Source organism: Drosophila willistoni, assembly GCF_018902025.1.
Source record: "Drosophila willistoni isolate 14030-0811.24 chromosome 2L unlocalized genomic scaffold, UCI_dwil_1.1 Seg72.1, whole genome shotgun sequence".
In the NCBI taxonomy this organism is placed as follows: Eukaryota; Metazoa; Arthropoda; class Insecta; order Diptera; family Drosophilidae; genus Drosophila; species Drosophila willistoni.
The window spans coordinates 1,855,752-1,873,029 of NW_025814049.1; the positions used below are offsets into that span (position 1 = coordinate 1,855,752).

Here is a 17,278-nt window from a genome sequence, read left to right on the forward strand (position 1 = left end):
GGCGAAACGAACTAAATCCGTTAAAAAATAAACCCAATGTTTAAAATTAATTAATAGACGTTTTCGAAAAGCTTTTTATACAAAATAATTCAATATAAGAGTTAACATATAACAAAAATCAAATTTTTCTAAAAATTGGAACTTGTTGCTGTGGAACCAATTATTAGAGCTAGCTACAGGGCTGGAAAGGCTCTTACATTTATCGATAATATTTTAATGTTGCGGCAAACTTGCCGCAAAAATTTATAAGTAATAAACAGAGAATTTGTTTATGTTTGTGTTGTAAGTTAACAACCTAAATGGAACAGGAAACGGTCTTGGCGATAACTTTCGACGAGCTGGAATGCATTGACCAGGACGATGTAAACCTTCTGGTGGACATAGACACCGCTTTAAGGATCTCCAAAGAATCATTGCAGGAGACTCAAATTGTGGACGTTTTGAGTTTGTGGCTAAAGAAGCTACTGCGCGCCTATGTCAAAGAAAATGTCTGCTGCCAGATGGTTTTTCTAGAGTTAAAGGATTGGGCCCAAGAGATGGTAAGTTGCCTGATCTCTTCTAGAGGTGATCTTTCTAATTCTATAATCTTGAACAGATTGGAGCTGGCGGAGATTTGGTGGTGGTATTGAATGAAGCTCGTGATTTTCTTGTATCAATTAAGGAAGAATTGATCAATTCCAGCGAATCGCAAACACAGGCTACCTCAAACTTTCTACTAGCTTTAGTCCTGGGCGTATTGGATGAGGAAAGGTTGTAATTGGCTTGAATTCGTATGAGAAATATCACTTACTACAACGCTTTGTGTTTCAGGGCAATTGAACGTAGAGATGATATTCCATTGGCCATGGATTTGCACTTAAATGTGCTATCATTGTTGCAAGGGACTACCATTACACCCAAATCACCTTCAATGCATTTATTACCAGGTGATTCACCATGTCCTCAACATTTTTCTCCTTATTCATCCCATCTATATCATTTGCAGTGGTGCAGCAATTGAATACTATATCGGGTTTCTTAAGCTCTAGAATTACCTATTTGGAGGCATTTATCCGAACCAGCCAGACAATGACCAAACTCTGTTTGGATTACAAAAATCATATGAATTCTGAACAAACCATGCCCGAGTACCTGAAGGAAACAATTTTGCATTTATGTGATACAATAATCAATCATTATGAAACCATCTATATGGAAGTAAAGTATTTCATTTTTGTTGAAACAAATTGATTAACTAAAAATATTGTTTTAACAATTCAGGAATCCCTTACAGTTCCATTGAAGAAGATAGAAGAATATCTACAAGTAACTCAACAATATTTTTCTATGCTTATAAAAATGTTTCAAACGGGTATAAACCCCAAAGATAATGCCGTTCTAGATACCCTAATTGAATTGTTAATGGGTGGCGAAAGGTAGTCTTTATTTCTTGAATATTTTACCTCGATCTCTATTCAATTTATTTTTCTTTTCATTTTTGTTTTTAAGAAAACCCTTGCATGATTTGGGTAAGGATCTGAATCGACTTTTGGCTGAATATGTGCGTCCCTGTAACTTACGACTATATGAAATTGTCTATAAACTGGATAGCTTTCAGAAGGTTTGTCTCAATTGTGTCGAATTTGTTTCTAAATTGAAATCTATTAACCAAATTTATGACTTGCAGCATCTTATTGATTCTTTAAATGATCCCGAGGACAGAGATATTGATTATTTTAATCTTTGCTTGGATTTTATACATGTTATCATAATAGATGATACAAAAATTACTGCATCAACCTGCCAAACATTACAAAATATATTTGAATATATGTTTAAGGGTAAGTTGAAATAATTTGTTTGCAGTCAACGTAATTATTAACACGTTTTTTTTTATACAGATTCACGTAATTTTGTAATAGCCGATCGTTATGATCATATAATCGAGGCTTATGGAAGTCTTTTATATATAATCGATTATGAACAACTACAAAATTATTTTTTGTTTACATTATTTCAAAATACTTTGATTATGTCACAAGTCTGCGGCGATATATTAAACATATGTTTTCGGTTTGTTTGTAATTCGCAAAGAAACTAATAGAAACTTATTAATATGATTTTCTTTCTTTCTTGTAATAGTTTGCAAAAATGGACCAGAAATTCTTTGGCAGAGGCTCTAAACTATTGGGAAGCAATGAATAACTCTTATGCAATGTGCTCACAAAATGTTAGCCGTTGGCAAGTTAAACGTTTGCTCAAATACTTTCAAGGACTAATGCACAAGCAGGACACTCCTGAACAGCAGATACTAGGGCGTGTGCTAAGTATCAAAGATGAAGCTCTAAATCGCCTTAGTTTACACTACGAGCTGGTAAGTTTACGGCTTAGATCCAGACGGATAAATCGGATATGCCTCTACTTTTTAGGTAAACCACTTGCAAGAAATGGCTGACAGACAAGTGCAGTGTCCAAAATGGTTTCAGCAATCCCTCGATGTAAGCCGTCAGTGTCTTAGCATGGACAATTCTACTGCATTTGTCAATGCTTATTTTAGTTTAGCTTTGGCCCAGCAACAACAGGCCACAAAATTACTTATCCTAAGAGGCTTAAATCCCAAGGCAATTGGTTGTAAAACGTGGCAGGCCCAAAAGTTTCTATTCAACTGCCAGCAGAGTCATGATGTTCAACTCAAGGCCTTCAGTTCACCTTACGGCCTACTGCCAGAACTTTCAGCTTTACTAGAGCTAGAGAGGAGCAAAGAGTTTAAACTGGATCCTAATCCAGAGAGATTTGAGCATGTCTTTACTAATTTTCTTTATAAGCCACGCCAGCATAATTGTAATCTGAAACGTAAGATTTCAAATGATGAAAGTGAATTGAAACAATTAATTGAACAACTCTGTGTAAACTCTCAACAATTAAAAGACTATGCAAGTCAATTGGATGCTTTGGATTTAGAAAATGTCAAAAAGATTATTAACAATCTAAAGAGCATTGATTCGTCCTTGAACTGAATACATATGATTAAAACAAAACTAAAATTTGTTGCTTGAATTGTTTTACAAATAAATAACATTGATTTTATTAAAAACTTAAGGGGGACTAAAATTAAACTAGAGTGTTATTTCTACGACCCAATTTTTCGAAAATTTTATCATAAGCATATTGCGTCTCCTCCTCTTGGATTAGTATGCCTAAAATATAAATAGAATAAGGATTTGCTTTAAATTAAACTCGTCAATTGCTACTCACCTGCAAAGCTGGCAGAAATGAAACAAACAATGCTGCCCACCACAAAGGCACGAAACGCCACACTGGTAATGGTGGCGCGTCTGTGTGGAGCCATGGCACTCAAAGAGCCAATGAGTATGCCCAAGGAACTGGGATTGGCAAAACCGCAAATGGCAAATGTGGCTATGCCGGCACTGCGAGCCTAATCAAAGTAACAGAAACAAATCAATCAAGCAATTAGAACAAAATTGGTGGCTCATTAGCTAACTCACTGTAATCTGATTCGATTCAATATATTCGCCCAGACGTTCGTAGGCAACAAATTCATTGATTATGGTCTTGGTGGCCACCACTTTGGCTATGATATCACAATCCTGCTTAGGCACACCCATGGCCCAAACGAGAGGAATGAATAATTTAGAGAATATCCATTCGAAATCAATGTCATCCAGACCCACCAGAAAGCCAAGCCAATTGACAATGCCATTAAGGAAGGCAACGAAGGCAACAAAAGCCACAATATTCGCTATAATGCCCAGAACAATGGGTATGGCATTTGTGGCTCCACTGGAAGCTGCATCCAATATGGAGGAATCTTGTCTGTTTTGATAGGTATAAAAAAAAAATTAATTAAATAATCTACAATTTTGTTTTTGTTTTGAACTTACGTCTTCTCCAGCTCTATGGACTCGGATGTCGTCTGACTTACTTCCGTTTCGGGCATATATAGCTTGGATATGGCCAATGTGGCTGGAGCAGCCATCACCGAGGAGGTTATCAGATGAGCTGCTGAAGCACCAAAGGATAAATATGCAGCCAACACTGTTCCCGATACAGTGGCAAATCCTGACACCATTATGCTATGGATTTCACTTTTCGTCAATTTATTAATATACGGACGTATCAGCAATGGACTCTCGGACATTCCCAGAAAGATATTTGCTGCTGCCGTCACACTTTCACACACTGTGGTGCCCAAAATGGATTGGAGAATCCATCCCAATTTAATGACCACCCATTGCATGGTGCCGAGATAATAAAGAATCGATATGAAGAAACTAAAGAAGAATATCACCGGCAAGATGGCAAAAGCAAAGACATCCGCATCAATTAGGAAGTCGCCAAACACAAATTGGCTACCCTCCTTGGCATAGTTCAAGAACGTGGCCACCTTATTGCCCAGGCATTCGAATATCTGGCGTCCCACCTCCCAACGGATGCAGATGACACCCAAAATAAATTGGCAAGTGATGCCAGTGATGACAATCCTCCATTTGATGGCACTACGCTTTGTGGAGAAAACATAGCCACAGAATATAAAGAAGCAAGGAGCCACCAGCGAAACCAATTTCTGTGGTTCATCTCGCGTCTCAAAGTAAAGGAATACGGCAAGAGCTGCCAGCAGTATGCCAATCATCACCAAGGAGACAACTCTGCAAAATCAAGAATAATTGTTTTAGCAAGTAATATAGATTCCAAGACTATGTCAAAACTAACGTGGTGCGGCTAAATTTGATCCATTTGTCTGATAGTGGCACTAAATAGTTTCTATGCAGACTACGTCCCACTTTTGGCTTGAAAATGTAATAGTAAAACAATCCCAAATAGGTAAAACTCATTAGCAGGATGAGCATTCCAAATCCTGAACAGAATTGTATGCCACACAGCAAATGACTGCTATTCCAAGTGCACTCATAGTAGGCTAAACAAAGAGAAAAGAATATCATCTTAAGAACTGTTCAGTAGCGGATCCAAAACTGTGATATATTTGGAACGTTGCCCCCTAAAGTATGCAAGATATCTCTCACAGCCTTAGATCCTCTATGAAATTGTTAAACTTTCTCATTTAACTATAAATACTCACAAACATCATGATAATGATAGGCAGCATATGAAAAATATCCAATAACTACAATATGTATAAAATATTTAAGAAATGTTTTAATCCATTTCGTAATTTTAGCTTTATTATCCTGTGCAAGGTCTCCATTTTGTGTGGTCAAAATTTCCACTGGAACATCAGTCTATAAGTTAATCAAAAATTAATACAAATCTTCATCAATAACAAGGACAAAGAACTTACCTCATATAGATCATCATTTTTGTTCGTTAGATCTTTCTGTAAGCGGAAATTATATAGTTTTGAGTCATATTTTGTTTAAAGAGTCTATCTGCTTACCTGATCCAATTCAAAACCATTATTAATGGCGCCCTTCTCCATGGTTTATCTACAAAAGCAAAACACAATCGCAAAAATTATATATATACTAAATTTCTTAAGACCATAAACTACGTAAAATCCTAATCTTTCTTTCACAAAAAAATGTTATAGATACGTATCTCAATTGAGGAATCAACTTTGTTGGAAACACATGAATCGTAATGAAGTGGGGGCTAGTACATCGATTGTTTGATAACATAAGTTTTTGCACGTGGAATCTTTGGGTAGAGGAACCCAAGTTGAAGGCACTTGGCCTTATCATAAATCAGGAGCAAGCGGACCGTTTCTATGCCATAAATTCAGCTATACGGATACTATAGGCCTTGGCTTTATACGAAATGAAGAACTTTGGAATAAGAGTTAAAAAGATAATACAATCTAATTTCAAGTTGAGCATATAAATCGGAACACTCGAAAGCACACACACATAAACGCACACACATTTTTTTTTGATAATGTCCATAGAAATCTGGCCTGGTCTATATCACACAAATCACTTTAGTTCCAGTAATGTTCCAATTATATCAAACCAAATTGGCGCATCTTTTTTATCACAGAGAGAGAGAGAGAGAGAGAGAGAGAAAGAGAGAACTTCATTATAAATAGCCAAGATTTTTGTCACTTCAATCAAATCACTTGTGTAAACAGAGAGCGAGAGCGAGAGAGAGAGAATGATTAAGATATAAACCAAGAGAGATATTATATGGAGTTTAAACTGTTTTGTTTTGTTTTTTCTCCGCCTCATTACCAGGTAATTCACCTTTTTTACAAGTTGTTTTTGTTTCGGATATATTCGTTAATTAATTTATGTGCAAAACACGTTTTTATTAATCCCAAATTAATCAAAGTCACAACCTTCGATGGGGTTTTTCAATTTTTTTTTCTGTATTTTTAAGTAAGTTAGTTAGTTGTTAGCTAGTTAGTTAAGGTTGAGGAGCTGCTGCCATTTTAACTTCTAACTGGCTTGAATGCCGCAACAAGACTAAAAACATTTACCTGCCCTGGAGTCGACGAAAACAAATATTGTAGCGCGTTCGTACGTAAATTAATAAGCAGTTAAAATACACTGGCAAAAAAAACCACAGTCATTAGTGAACGATTGATATTTCATAATGTTGGTAAAACCCAAATTGTATTAGCTGAGTGTATAAAACCAAACGCATGACTTTTAAGGTATTTTTACCTTATCTGTCGTTGCATTCGGCGAAAATTGTTAAATTTTATAAGGAACAAACAGCAAAACGTGTGTTGATCGAGAGCTTTCGGTGGGGGTCCTTCATCGTAATAAATTTCACCATTGATTAGTCTACTAGATAGGCCCTGGACAAAAAAAAAATTACACGCTAATCTTATCATAATTTGTTAGCTGCTAGCCCATTAGATCTCTGATTCGAGCCCCCACTTATCGTGTTAATCATATATTTAGTTGACATTTAATCACATTTTTGTATACTTTTGGAAATAGGGTATAAATATTTTGATTGGAAGTAGGCAATGCATAGAAGAAAACATCTCCGACGTTATTATATATTTGCTTTTAGATTTTATGACGAGATTAGACCGATTAGACACTGTAGAAGTTTCGCTTGTAGCCTTTTGACTTTTTCTTGGCCTCGTTTATCTCGTATTCAGGTTATTTCACTACATTATATATATAAATTACTATATAATATATGACAGTTAAGCATCCTATAGAAACTATTGGTCTATAATAGAGTTCTAGATCAATAACTCCATTGTTTTGCCACAGTATTGTCATAAAATTTTATAATTTTATGTTAATTATAATAATAACTAGTTTTATATAGTAAGATCATATCAACCAATCGAGAAACTAGTTTTTGAAAAAATGTTTCAAGTGATTATCATAAAATTTATAAACAATTATTGGTAAATAATTCAATTGGATATAGGCGAGGGAAAAGAATGAAATCTGCTCCTAAAATTATGCAATAAACAGTCACAAAAATTCGCTTTTTGAAAGATTGCAGTGTTTAATGCATGTGTGAAAAAAAGGTTTCAAGGCTAACAAAAAGTTATAAATTTGTTGAAAATAATGAATATCCTACACTTAAAGGGGCATTTTCCTCATTTCTAGAAAATAGTTCTCGGGAGAATCCCATCAAAGAATCTTTATATTTTGACTGAAAGAATGTAATAATTTTAACTGATTTATATTTAAAGTATATAAAATGTAAACTTTCAAGACTCTTTGGGCGTAAAGGGATCTCCCTAACCCAATATAATCTAAGATTGTAAATTTCGGTTGTTATCTTTAGTTTCCTTCCTGACAATCAAACATTTCATTAAATTGCATAATATGTCATTATATAACAAGGGCTACAATTTTTAGAAAACGTGAATTTATCTCTTTAAGATTATATAGCTTTGCCACCTGTTGATAGAAAAAGAGTAAGATGAAAACTTTATAAAGGGTATACAAACTTCGACATGACAGATAAAAGATCGGCTCCGGGGTTTTTTGTTCTGTTTTACAGTGCTTACAAAAGTTTTAGTTTTGTTTTTCTTGTAATCGCTTTGCAGTTTTATTATGTTTAGGTATATAATATTATAGCCTAAACGGTTTACAAAATGTTCTCAACTTGGTTACACTAGAGGTAAGTAATATGTATATATATATTTATGATAGTTATATATATAAGTATATATAAATGTAAGTGTGTATATGGGGGATTGAATGGTTTGTTTCAATGTGTGCGTGTAAATGCGTTTTCCTGTTCTTTTGCCCAAAATTTTAATTATTATTATATACAAATAACTCTCTCAACAGTGTCGAGATGAAAAAGAGATTGAAAATTTTGTAATTGGGCGAGAAAATGTATCTGATCTAGTATCTAGAGCTGGAGTAAGTATGTCTAACACAGGAAGGCACTCTTTAACCTAGTGACTTATGTAATTTAGCGAATAAAAAAAATGGAGGTGTGTTCATGTGTGTGTGTGTGTGTGTGAGAGTGTGTGTGTGGGGTCAATGCAAAAATTCATTTTATATATCTTATATATCTTAATTGTGGTTTACATAGCTTTAGATTTCCTCATAGGGTGTTTTGCTTTTTTGTAATTTTATTTTTTTTGATTTTGGATAAGGCTTTGCTTTAGATTCTGTTTTCTCGTAATATTCGCATTTTATTCTAAAAGTTTTGAGCAGGAAATGCAACCAAAATGATCTCAAAATAGTTACAAAACAAAAAAAATTAAAAAAATTATAATTAAATTATAAACAATTCGCAAAAATTGAACCACTTCTAAATCACAGACTCCTAATATAAGAGAGAAAAAATAATTATAACAAATTTCGATCAAATTGAATTTGTTTTTTAAACTTAAGAAATATTAGTTTTTTTCTTTTTTTGTTGTTTTGTTTTTGTTTTTTGTTTACGTTTATAATTTAAAAAGTGAAAAAACTAATAAACTAATTAAGTCAATTGGCTCTTGAAAGATGTAAAAAAAAAATTATAAAATAAAAAGGGAAAAGAAGAATTGGATAAGAGAAAGAGAGTGGGAGAGAGGGGGAGGTTTGGAAGGTGGGGAAATTTATGAGTTAGATCCGATTTGGATTAATTATCAATCGATCTATTCCTGTTGTTGCTGTTGCTGCTGCTGTTGTTGTTGTTGTTGTTTGTGAGCCAATACATGATGATGCTTATGATGATGATGATTATATTGATTATGATGATGATGATGATGATGAGCCGATGATGTTGTTTGGCTGTGGCTATGATGATGACGCCTGCGATGCTGCTGCTGCTGTAAATCCAATCTATCATCTCCATTGATCTCCTCCGTATCAAGATTTTCGGCATCGAGCGTATTATCAATTGTGGATGAATTATTGCTGGAATTGTTACTCAACGATGATTCATCCTTTGATTCTGATCCCGATTCCGATTCTTCGCCTGCTAGACTAACAAACTGTGCATCGCCGGTGAAACGTACATCTAACCTTGGGTATCTGTCAAAAAAAAAAAACACATTGAAGGTTTAATATAAACGCCAGCTAAAAAGTATGCTACACTTTTCTCTCTGTATTACCTGGGCATCGTGCGGTTTTCCATACAAGGCAAAGGCGTTTTTGCTCCGTATACGGTCCATGGGATTGCAGGATCTATAAAAATATATATATATATATTTCATATTAGAAAAATCAACTTCTCTCAACTGCACGACAAAGCCATGCCAACAATAAAGAAAAAATCAAATAAAAACAACATGCTCAGCTCAACAATAAAAGGGAAAACAATTGAAAAGCTTTAACACATAAAAAAAACAATTAACAAGAAGAAATTGGCACAACAATTAAAGCCAAAGGCAAAAAGCACAACGGTGCGTATAAGGCATATTTCTGTATTAGTATATTAGCCCAAAAGAGAGGCAATCGAAAGGTGTTTTTTTCTATATTAATTTGATAACTCTTTCGATTACATTCTCAGGTGGGCAAAGCAGCAGCGTTTACTATTTGGAACTATTTGTATATGACATCTTACCCATCCAATAACAACAAAAAAAATACAACAAAGAACTAGGAAAATTGTAAATTCAAAATATATGTATTACTTCCGTTTAGCTCAACAACTTTTTTTCTTGCATAAGTTATTGACAATGTTGTGAAACGAGCTCGCATAAATTTTCTACAATTTTAGCATATTTTTGTTTTTTTTTTTTGGTCTGTTTTTCGTCTGTTTTTCTTTTCGATTTCTTTTTTTTTTTTTTTTTGGTAAATATTTGCTGAGCTATGCTCAATATTTTGCTACATATCGGACGATGAGGAATCGAATTGAGAATTGGCAAAGGGTTTTAGTTTACAATGCTACAAGATATGCACAACAAGAATATATATCTATGTTGTCAGCATTTATTTGTCTGGATTGTGTCCGGCCCCTTTAAGCTGAATATTGACCTTTTGCGACGATAATAAATAGAAAAAAAACCAATTGATTGGTAGGAGGAGAAGGAAGAGGATAAATAATAATGATCAGAAGAAGAAGAAATGGTCCTGTCACCTATTCAAATTTCTCTTACTGATTCGTGGGGAGTGTTAGTTAAGCCTGGCAAACAACACGCTTACCTGCCTGATCGCATTTCGGTTGCTCAAAGTAGAGACCCGGTTTCAATTGATTCTCCTCATCATCATGGACCTCAATCATCAGCATTCCCACCACACTGGCTGGGAGTGGAGAATGCGAATGTTGACACTGCTGTTGTTCCCAGTAGTTAAGGGCGCATTTCACATCGATATCGACCCAACCGATTTTCGAACTGCTTAGCATTACGGTATTGCAAGTACGCTTCTTGCGCTCTAAATGGGAGAAAGGCAAATGAAAAGACAAATGGTTAATTGATAAGCTCTAAATGCATACCCTATACCCTTGCAAAAGCGTGATCGATCGATTCTTGTGAAAAAATTTTGAAGCAATAGCAGCCAAAATGATATATTCCTCTTTGCAAGGATATAGCCAAACTCACCTAACTTACGTTTCTTCTTCTGCTGATGGACTATGGAGACGGTGACACGTATCTGCGAGTCAAGTAGTTCCGGTTCGGGGCAAATTGTAGTCTCAGCTGTGGCTGTTGGCTCTGCGGCTGACTTATTATTCGGATCTATCTTATAGAGACGCAATAGGGCGCTATCCAAGCTCAGACTATCCCCGGCCGATCTCTGGAATATGCTGCTGGCAAATTGTAGAGTAACATTCGTTGATTGTTGCCAATTTAGAATGCTTGTCTCGGCATTACAAATGGGAAAGCCCGCCTTCTCGTGCAGTGTCTTCTGGCCATGTGTTTGGGTTGCTGTTGCCCCAAGAGAATCTCTATTGGTAGTTCCATCCGATTGATTGGTCACCGCATTGCGTATCAGATTAAATATTTCATTGACACTGCAAAGAGATAGAGACAGAAAGAGATAGAGTGAATTGAATTCAATCTACAACTACATATACCCAACTGACTAACTAACTAACTAATTTGGTTCAAGTGTTTATGTAAAATGTCCACTTAATTGACATTTCAGCATTGTCATCGTCGTCGTCGTTTTCGTTGTCGTTGGGAAAATGAAAACGTACTAGTGTGATTCAATTTAGAGACAACAAGAAAATCAAATGGGCAAATCTCTAACGTCTGACTCTTTATAAACTAATTCATTTTCTTATGGAAATTGGGTTATTACTTAGAAACTAGAGATTACCTATATACTACTTATATGAATGAATCTTAGGAGAGACCAGAGATAGAGAGAGATCTTAGATCTTAGATCATGGAGCGTTCAAAGGGATATGGAAATGGCATCGATATAAAGCTATATATGTAGTAGATAATTAGCCTCAAAGATGCTAAAAGAGACTTAAGAATTCCAATCTCAGAAGCATCTAACTGAGCTAGCTAAACTTATGAAATAGATCTTAAACCAATATCATGTGAGTTTTAGCCCAGAAGAAAAGATTTCAGATATTATAGCGTTAGAAAAGAGTTAGGTAAAAAAGAGATTTAAGATCTTAAAGATTCAGAACTGAAACCGCGAAGTCTACGACAATATTAGTTAGAAGAGGAAAATGAAATCTTAGATCTTAGATCCAAAAAACTGAGTTGACTGAGGATGAATGAGGATTGGGTATTTCAAAAGGTTTTAAGCCTTTAAGATTCTAGAGAGAATTGTCATTGCCAATCGGTTCGTTTTAGCTTCCGACTAAATTTTCTACTGTCTATTCAGACCCAGACCTAATAGTAGGAGGATGCATTGTGGATTATTGTGTCTCTTCAAATTGAGACCAGACAAATGTTTTCTGCCATCTCTGTGCTCAATCTTGACATCGTCTTGATGATGATTATGACGATGATGATAATGATGACGATGATCATGATCATCATCAACAATAGTTAGCTATGTGGTGGCTCTAGCTATGATCTAATCGGGCAGAAATTGGACAATTGTTGTAGATGTCTGGTTGGGTAATTGAGCCAGCAGCAGCAGCAGCAGCAGCAGCAGCAGCAGCTACACACTTCAAGTGTATTGTGTGCGAGTCGGTCGGTGCGATTAATTGTTTTGTACCAAAAGTAAGACCAAAAAACCAGAGTGACAAAGGCAAAAAGGAAAGAGGGAGAGTGAGAGGGGATGGAGAAACAGAAGTGATACAACATTTATTTGGCCTGCGGCGCAGTTTGTCTAGCCAAAATAATTATGAAACATGTGTCTCCGTCTGCTTTTGGGTCTGGGTGTCTGCAAAAACCTGCCTTGGGGCTTATAGTTAGCATATACACACACACACACACATGTGTATGTATATATACTTTGATATCTGTGCGAGTATTTTCTGATCAAGGAGTCTGCAGCAGTTGGAAGCTGTTTGGCTTGACTGTCTGAACTTGAAAACTTGTTGGAAACCACTGTGAGACTGCGATCTGAGGCTAAAACTGAGGCTGAGACTGAGTCTAAGGTCTGAGGCCTGACTCTGACTCTGTCTTTCTGTCTGGCCCCTGTCTAGACCAAAGTCTAGAAGTCAGTGAGTCATTGGCTGAGAGATCGAACGGATCGACTGGGCATGCGCAAAGGCAGAAGGCAGAAGTCAGAGGAATTCATCGTCACAGTCACAGGTGAATCTTCAGATTTGCTCTGCTCTGGTTTTGTTAGATGCCCTAAAATCTTTTTGCCTTTTATTTACTTTTGAATGCACTTTTACAACACAAGTCTGCGGTCTGGCCATTTGCCTTTTGCATTTGGCTTTGCCCAGCTTCCAGTTTCTATGTTGCATGTCTGCAGCAGTTTGGTTTGTCCCTTGTCTCTTTTTCTCTTTCTCTCTCTCTGACTCTGTCTCTCTGACTGTGGCATAGACAATGCGAGCGGCTAGACAGTGTCTAGCCGGCTGCTGCACTTCATTATCATATATGCAACGAAATGAAACGATACGAAACAGTAGTAGTCCGTAGTCAGTCAGTCAGTTAGTCAGTCAGTCAACACACAACACACACTCTCAGAGAGAATCGCCTACAACTGTTTGCACTGTTTGGCATTCCGTCAGATGGAGCGCAGACAGGCAGGAGCAGCAGCTGGAGAAGAAGAAGAAGAAGACGAAGTTGTCTCTGTCTGTTTCAATATTATTCATACGTCATCATCAATGTTTCATGGTGTGTCTGTTGAATGATACCACTTCAAAATTGGGGTATATTAGCTTTGAAAATTGAGTGAGTAAAGTAGGTTTGTTTCCAAAAAGGTTTCTAAGATTTCAATTCTTTTTCTATCGATATTTGTCGATATATATCGATCTACTTAAGCACATCTTTGCTTTGTCAAGGTTTCCCCCATCATAAGCGATCCTCTACGGTATCTTAAGGTCGATGCCGATTGCTATATACATTTTTTTTTTGCGGAAGATGAAACAATTTAGATAAATCAAAGGCTTTATTTATTCGGCCAATCTGAGTTTGTTGAGTTTGAGTGGAGGCTCTTCTGGACCCCTCTTTTCCCTTCCTTCCCTACCCTGAGGAAGGTTCTATCTATCTCTTGCTCTCTTTCTCTGGCTAATGCTAAGACTGTGGCATAGCAACGACCTACAAAAAGTTCATTAACGGAGACCCGAGACTCAGACTAGACATGGCCCAGACTGTTACCAGACATTTGTCAGACAGGCGGCCGCCGCCGACGCCGCCGCGACGCAGTCAGAGGAATTTCGTTGCATTTATCGTTGCAATTGCCTCAGTCTCCGTCTCCGTCTACGTCTACGTCTCTGTCTCCTACCTATTCATGGTTCTTTTATTTTTGTCACTCGAGACACTCAGACAGAGAGTTGGTCACTTGTTGTTGTTGTTCTTGTTATTTGTGTATTCTGTATTTTCTTTTCTTATTTGTTTTCGATTTCAATTCTTTTTTTCTTTTTTTTTTTTGCTGAGGTTTTTGGAAAAACCCAATTAAAAAAAAAGCCAAAAAAAAAAAAATTATATATCAAAAATCAAAAGCATAATTAAAAATCTTGCACAAAAACTCAACACGTGTGGAAATTATTGTATTATTATTATTTTGTTTTCCGAAAATTAATTTTGTTTATTATTTGTTCGTGTTATAAAATGAATTGAAGCGCAAGATATACAAAGTACATAGAAGAAATACAATCGGGAGAATCGGGAAATATATATAAGATAGGTACATACTATATATATATATATATATATATATAAGAGAAAATTTATTTATCTACGAAAAAAAAGTATTAAACGGGGGGTGCTTGACCATATTCGAGAAATGCATATGGTTTTAGCCTTGAAGCGATTAAACAGAAACTGACACAGTGATGCTTGACTAAATGCGCCAACCGTAACGGTTCAAATTTAATTGAGCAAAGAATTTTTAATTTGTTTTCAATGTAATCAGCTAAAGAAATTAATATTTTTCATATGGCAGAGATCCCTTTTTCTTCATCTCTCACGTCCAATTAATTCTTAGAAAAAGTCAAAAGTTCGTTTTGAAAACTTTTTGATTGTTTTCTCACTAATCGTATTATATATTATTTTATTAATAAATAATAAATGTGTTCAGTAATATAGCATTTGGATTAATGAAACGCAAATGTTTTTTTTTCCAGGAAAAATTTAACCACCCAATACTTAAATGTCTTTGCTGATTTTTTCTATGCCAATATAGAACTTTGTAAAATTTGCTTTAGACCTTTAGAAATAAAGATTGAACAACACTTTGTTATCCCTGTTTAAGATTAAACTTCCTCTTTTAAAAATATGATAAAAATTTGTAGTAAAAATCATTAATTTGCAATTTTTTCCCCGAAAAAAGTTCCATTTGATAGTTTTAATCACTTTGTCTAAACAAGTGGCTTTAGTTTAAATCTAATCTTAAAAATCCCATAATAAATTCTATGTCTAATAATACATTTTCCATGTTTTGTTGATAAAAAATGTGCTTTGATTTTTATAAGACTATTGAAATCGTAAGCATAAATAACTCTACTACTAAATACTAAATAATTAATGATTATAATCATTTTAGAAGTTGTATATTATAATTATTTTTAGAATTTACTATAAAAAAGACACTATCACTATCACAATCACGTTTATTAGGATTGGCTTAAAAAAAAAAAAAAAAATAAAGATAAAGAAAATTACAAATCAAAAGTAATAAATACAAGCGAATTACTATAAACAGTTACAACTAAATATTTATTTCCTTTATTTCCTTAATTTTTTCTATCTTTTTTTTATGACCTTTCTAGACAAAAAATGTATTATATTTTGTTGTTAATTTACTGTATTTGTTCAACAAATTAGTTTTATTATTGAAATTTCAACGAAAATATTGTGCTTATTTATACATAAAGCAAATTTCATAGTCCATTTAAGGCACTTTACGGCCTTTCTGTAGTTAATGATAATTTGTCTAAAAAAATGTATATATATATGTATATATGGAAACTATCCATCACACTAATTGACGAGATGAAACAAAGTTTCATTTATAGCTTTTGCCTAGTCACTCAAGAAATGTATTTTTAGGCCTTTCTTTTTTATACTTTTTTGTTATTTTTTTTTTTTGAGTAAAGAGTTTTTACTTTTGGTATTCTGTCAAAATTTGTGACAATATTTGTTTATGTATTTTTGACTCACCGACGCGAGGCAACATGCTGCAGATGACGATGGCTCGATGTTTGGGTGGTCTCATCTTGATTGTTGGGATTTGTGCGGTTTTGTATGAATCGCACCTGGGCATCGGTTAAATTGAACATGTTCCAAATCGTACGATTATTGGGATCGACAACAACCGAACGCACTTGGGCATTATCGTCCAGAAAGGCCGATCGACTGATACGTCCGCCACTGCAGGACTTGGGCATCAGCAGGACAATGCACAGCAAAACGAAAAGCAAACGCAGCAAATGCCGACAGCAACTCTTACAGCACAAGGCACTTGACATTGTGTCAGTCAATTGAACAAACAAACCAACGAAATGTCAATCAAACAAATGTTTAAGTCAAGTAATCAATCTCACTGGTTTTTTATTTTTTATTTTGCTCTTTAGATTTTGTGTGTTTAATTAACGTTCTTTTTGTTTGTTTTATTTACTTTTTTTGTTTGGCATTTATTTTGACACTATTTGGTACATTGTGAATTTTGCTTTTGATTCTGTTTTGTATGTGTGTTTATATGTTTTTGTGACGTTTTCTTTTTACTTTTTTGTTGTATATTTTTTTTTTTTACTACTCGATGTGCTCGGTCTAAGAACCAAGTATGAAGTGATTTGCCCGAGTCGGTTTTTTAGTCTTAAATAAGAAAAATATTTGGTTGTGCTGGGGGCATATCTACTTTGTTATGGTCGTAAACGCTACGCTGCGTTCGGTTTGTGTAGTACACTGCAAGAAAAACTGGTAAAAGAGTTGATTTTGCTATTGAAAAGTTTGCCACAAGACATGACTTTACAAATAACAAGTTTTTTAAGGTTTTACAAATTTCTATGGCATATCTTAGGGCACTTTAATGAAGAACAATTTATATTTCCTTGCTCTTATTGTAGTCTAGGTGTTTCTTGTGTAAATATTTAATTTTTAGGCACTTAATAAGTTGTTGCACTTGCTATTGCTTCTTAAGGTTTTTCATTAGTCTATAGCATACCTTGGGGCACTTTAATGAGATATAATCTTTGTTTTATTGCAGTCCGCTTTATCTGTCTGATTGTTTTCCTTAAATTCAATGTGAAATATTTTATATTTTGACACCTAATTAGCTGTGGCAGTATTTATTTTCGCAATTAACAAACTATTAAAGTTTTCTTAATTTCCATAGTATACTTTGGGGCACTCAAACGGCAGAAATTTCTACTATTGCTGATATCA

At 34.9% G+C, this 17,278-nt stretch overlaps 3 protein-coding genes across 5 annotated transcripts; 1 reads left to right on the forward strand and 2 right to left on the reverse strand.

Annotated features, from left to right (window-relative positions):
• Positions 1–230: 230 nt before the first annotated feature.
• LOC6646231 lies at positions 231–3,017 on the forward strand. Its single transcript, XM_023177799.2, has 10 exons — positions 231–539; positions 596–750; positions 811–926; positions 986–1,197; positions 1,261–1,415; positions 1,489–1,600; positions 1,667–1,820; positions 1,881–2,052; positions 2,122–2,353; positions 2,409–3,017. Exons 1-10 carry the CDS (start codon positions 300–302, stop codon positions 2,994–2,996), a joined length of 2,136 nt encoding a protein of 711 aa, XP_023033567.1. The 5' UTR covers positions 231–299; the 3' UTR covers positions 2,997–3,017.
• Positions 3,018–3,036: 19 nt separating this feature from the next.
• On the reverse strand, positions 3,037–6,412 carry LOC6646229 (solute carrier family 28 member 3). Its single transcript, XM_002068808.3, has 9 exons — positions 6,195–6,412; positions 5,393–5,441; positions 5,297–5,332; positions 5,078–5,237; positions 4,711–4,915; positions 3,882–4,646; positions 3,486–3,813; positions 3,235–3,415; positions 3,037–3,176 (listed from the first exon to the last, which is right to left on the reverse strand). The coding sequence occupies exons 2-9, from the start codon at positions 5,432–5,434 to the stop codon at positions 3,091–3,093; spliced, it is 1,803 nt and encodes a 600-aa protein (XP_002068844.1). The 5' UTR covers positions 5,435–5,441; positions 6,195–6,412; the 3' UTR covers positions 3,037–3,090.
• Positions 6,413–8,810: 2,398 nt separating this feature from the next.
• LOC6646228 (protein anachronism) lies at positions 8,811–16,474 on the reverse strand. 3 transcript variants are annotated; one of them, XM_023177838.2, is made up of 5 exons: positions 16,055–16,474; positions 10,925–11,325; positions 10,518–10,748; positions 9,485–9,557; positions 8,811–9,404 (listed from the first exon to the last, which is right to left on the reverse strand). In XM_023177838.2, the coding sequence occupies exons 1-5, from the start codon at positions 16,360–16,362 to the stop codon at positions 9,026–9,028; spliced, it is 1,392 nt and encodes a 463-aa protein (XP_023033606.2). In that variant the 5' UTR covers positions 16,363–16,474; the 3' UTR covers positions 8,811–9,025. The 3 variants fall into 3 exon arrangements, with proteins under 3 accessions (XP_023033606.2, XP_046866368.1, XP_046866369.1); XM_047010412.1 differs by having other exon boundaries at positions 10,916–11,325; XM_047010413.1 differs by having other exon boundaries at positions 9,319–9,404; positions 10,522–10,748; positions 10,916–11,325.
• Positions 16,475–17,278: the final 804 nt, after the last annotated feature.

What these genes read in the sequence shown, in the direction of transcription:
- LOC6646231 (XM_023177799.2), top strand. Translation starts at nt 300, where the DNA reads ATGGAACAGGAAACGGTCTTGGCGATAACTTTCGACGAGCTGGAATGC. An exon ending in TTGTTAATGGGTGGCGAAAG is followed by an intron (nt 1,416 to 1,488) that starts GTAGTCTTTATT and finishes TTTGTTTTTAAG; the next exon opens with AAAACCCTTGCATGATTTGG. An exon ending in AACTGGATAGCTTTCAGAAG is followed by an intron (nt 1,601 to 1,666) that starts GTTTGTCTCAAT and finishes TATGACTTGCAG; the next exon opens with CATCTTATTGATTCTTTAAA.
- LOC6646229 (XM_002068808.3), bottom strand. Translation starts at nt 5,434, where the DNA reads ATGGAGAAGGGCGCCATTAATAATGGTTTTGAATTGGATCAG. An exon ending in CTATCATTATCATGATGTTT is followed by an intron (nt 4,916 to 5,077) that starts GTGAGTATTTAT and finishes CTCTTTGTTTAG; the next exon opens with CCTACTATGAGTGCACTTGG. An exon ending in ATCAAATTTAGCCGCACCAC is followed by an intron (nt 4,647 to 4,710) that starts GTTAGTTTTGAC and finishes TTGATTTTGCAG; the next exon opens with AGTTGTCTCCTTGGTGATGA.
- LOC6646228 (XM_047010412.1), bottom strand. Translation starts at nt 16,362, where the DNA reads ATGTCAAGTGCCTTGTGCTGTAAGAGTTGCTGTCGGCATTTGCTGCGT. An exon ending in CAGCATGTTGCCTCGCGTCG is followed by an intron (nt 11,326 to 16,054) that starts GTGAGTCAAAAA and finishes ATCTCTTTGCAG; the next exon opens with TGTCAATGAAATATTTAATC. An exon ending in ACCGAAATGCGATCAGGCAG is followed by an intron (nt 9,558 to 10,517) that starts GTAAGCGTGTTG and finishes ATATTTTTATAG; the next exon opens with ATCCTGCAATCCCATGGACC.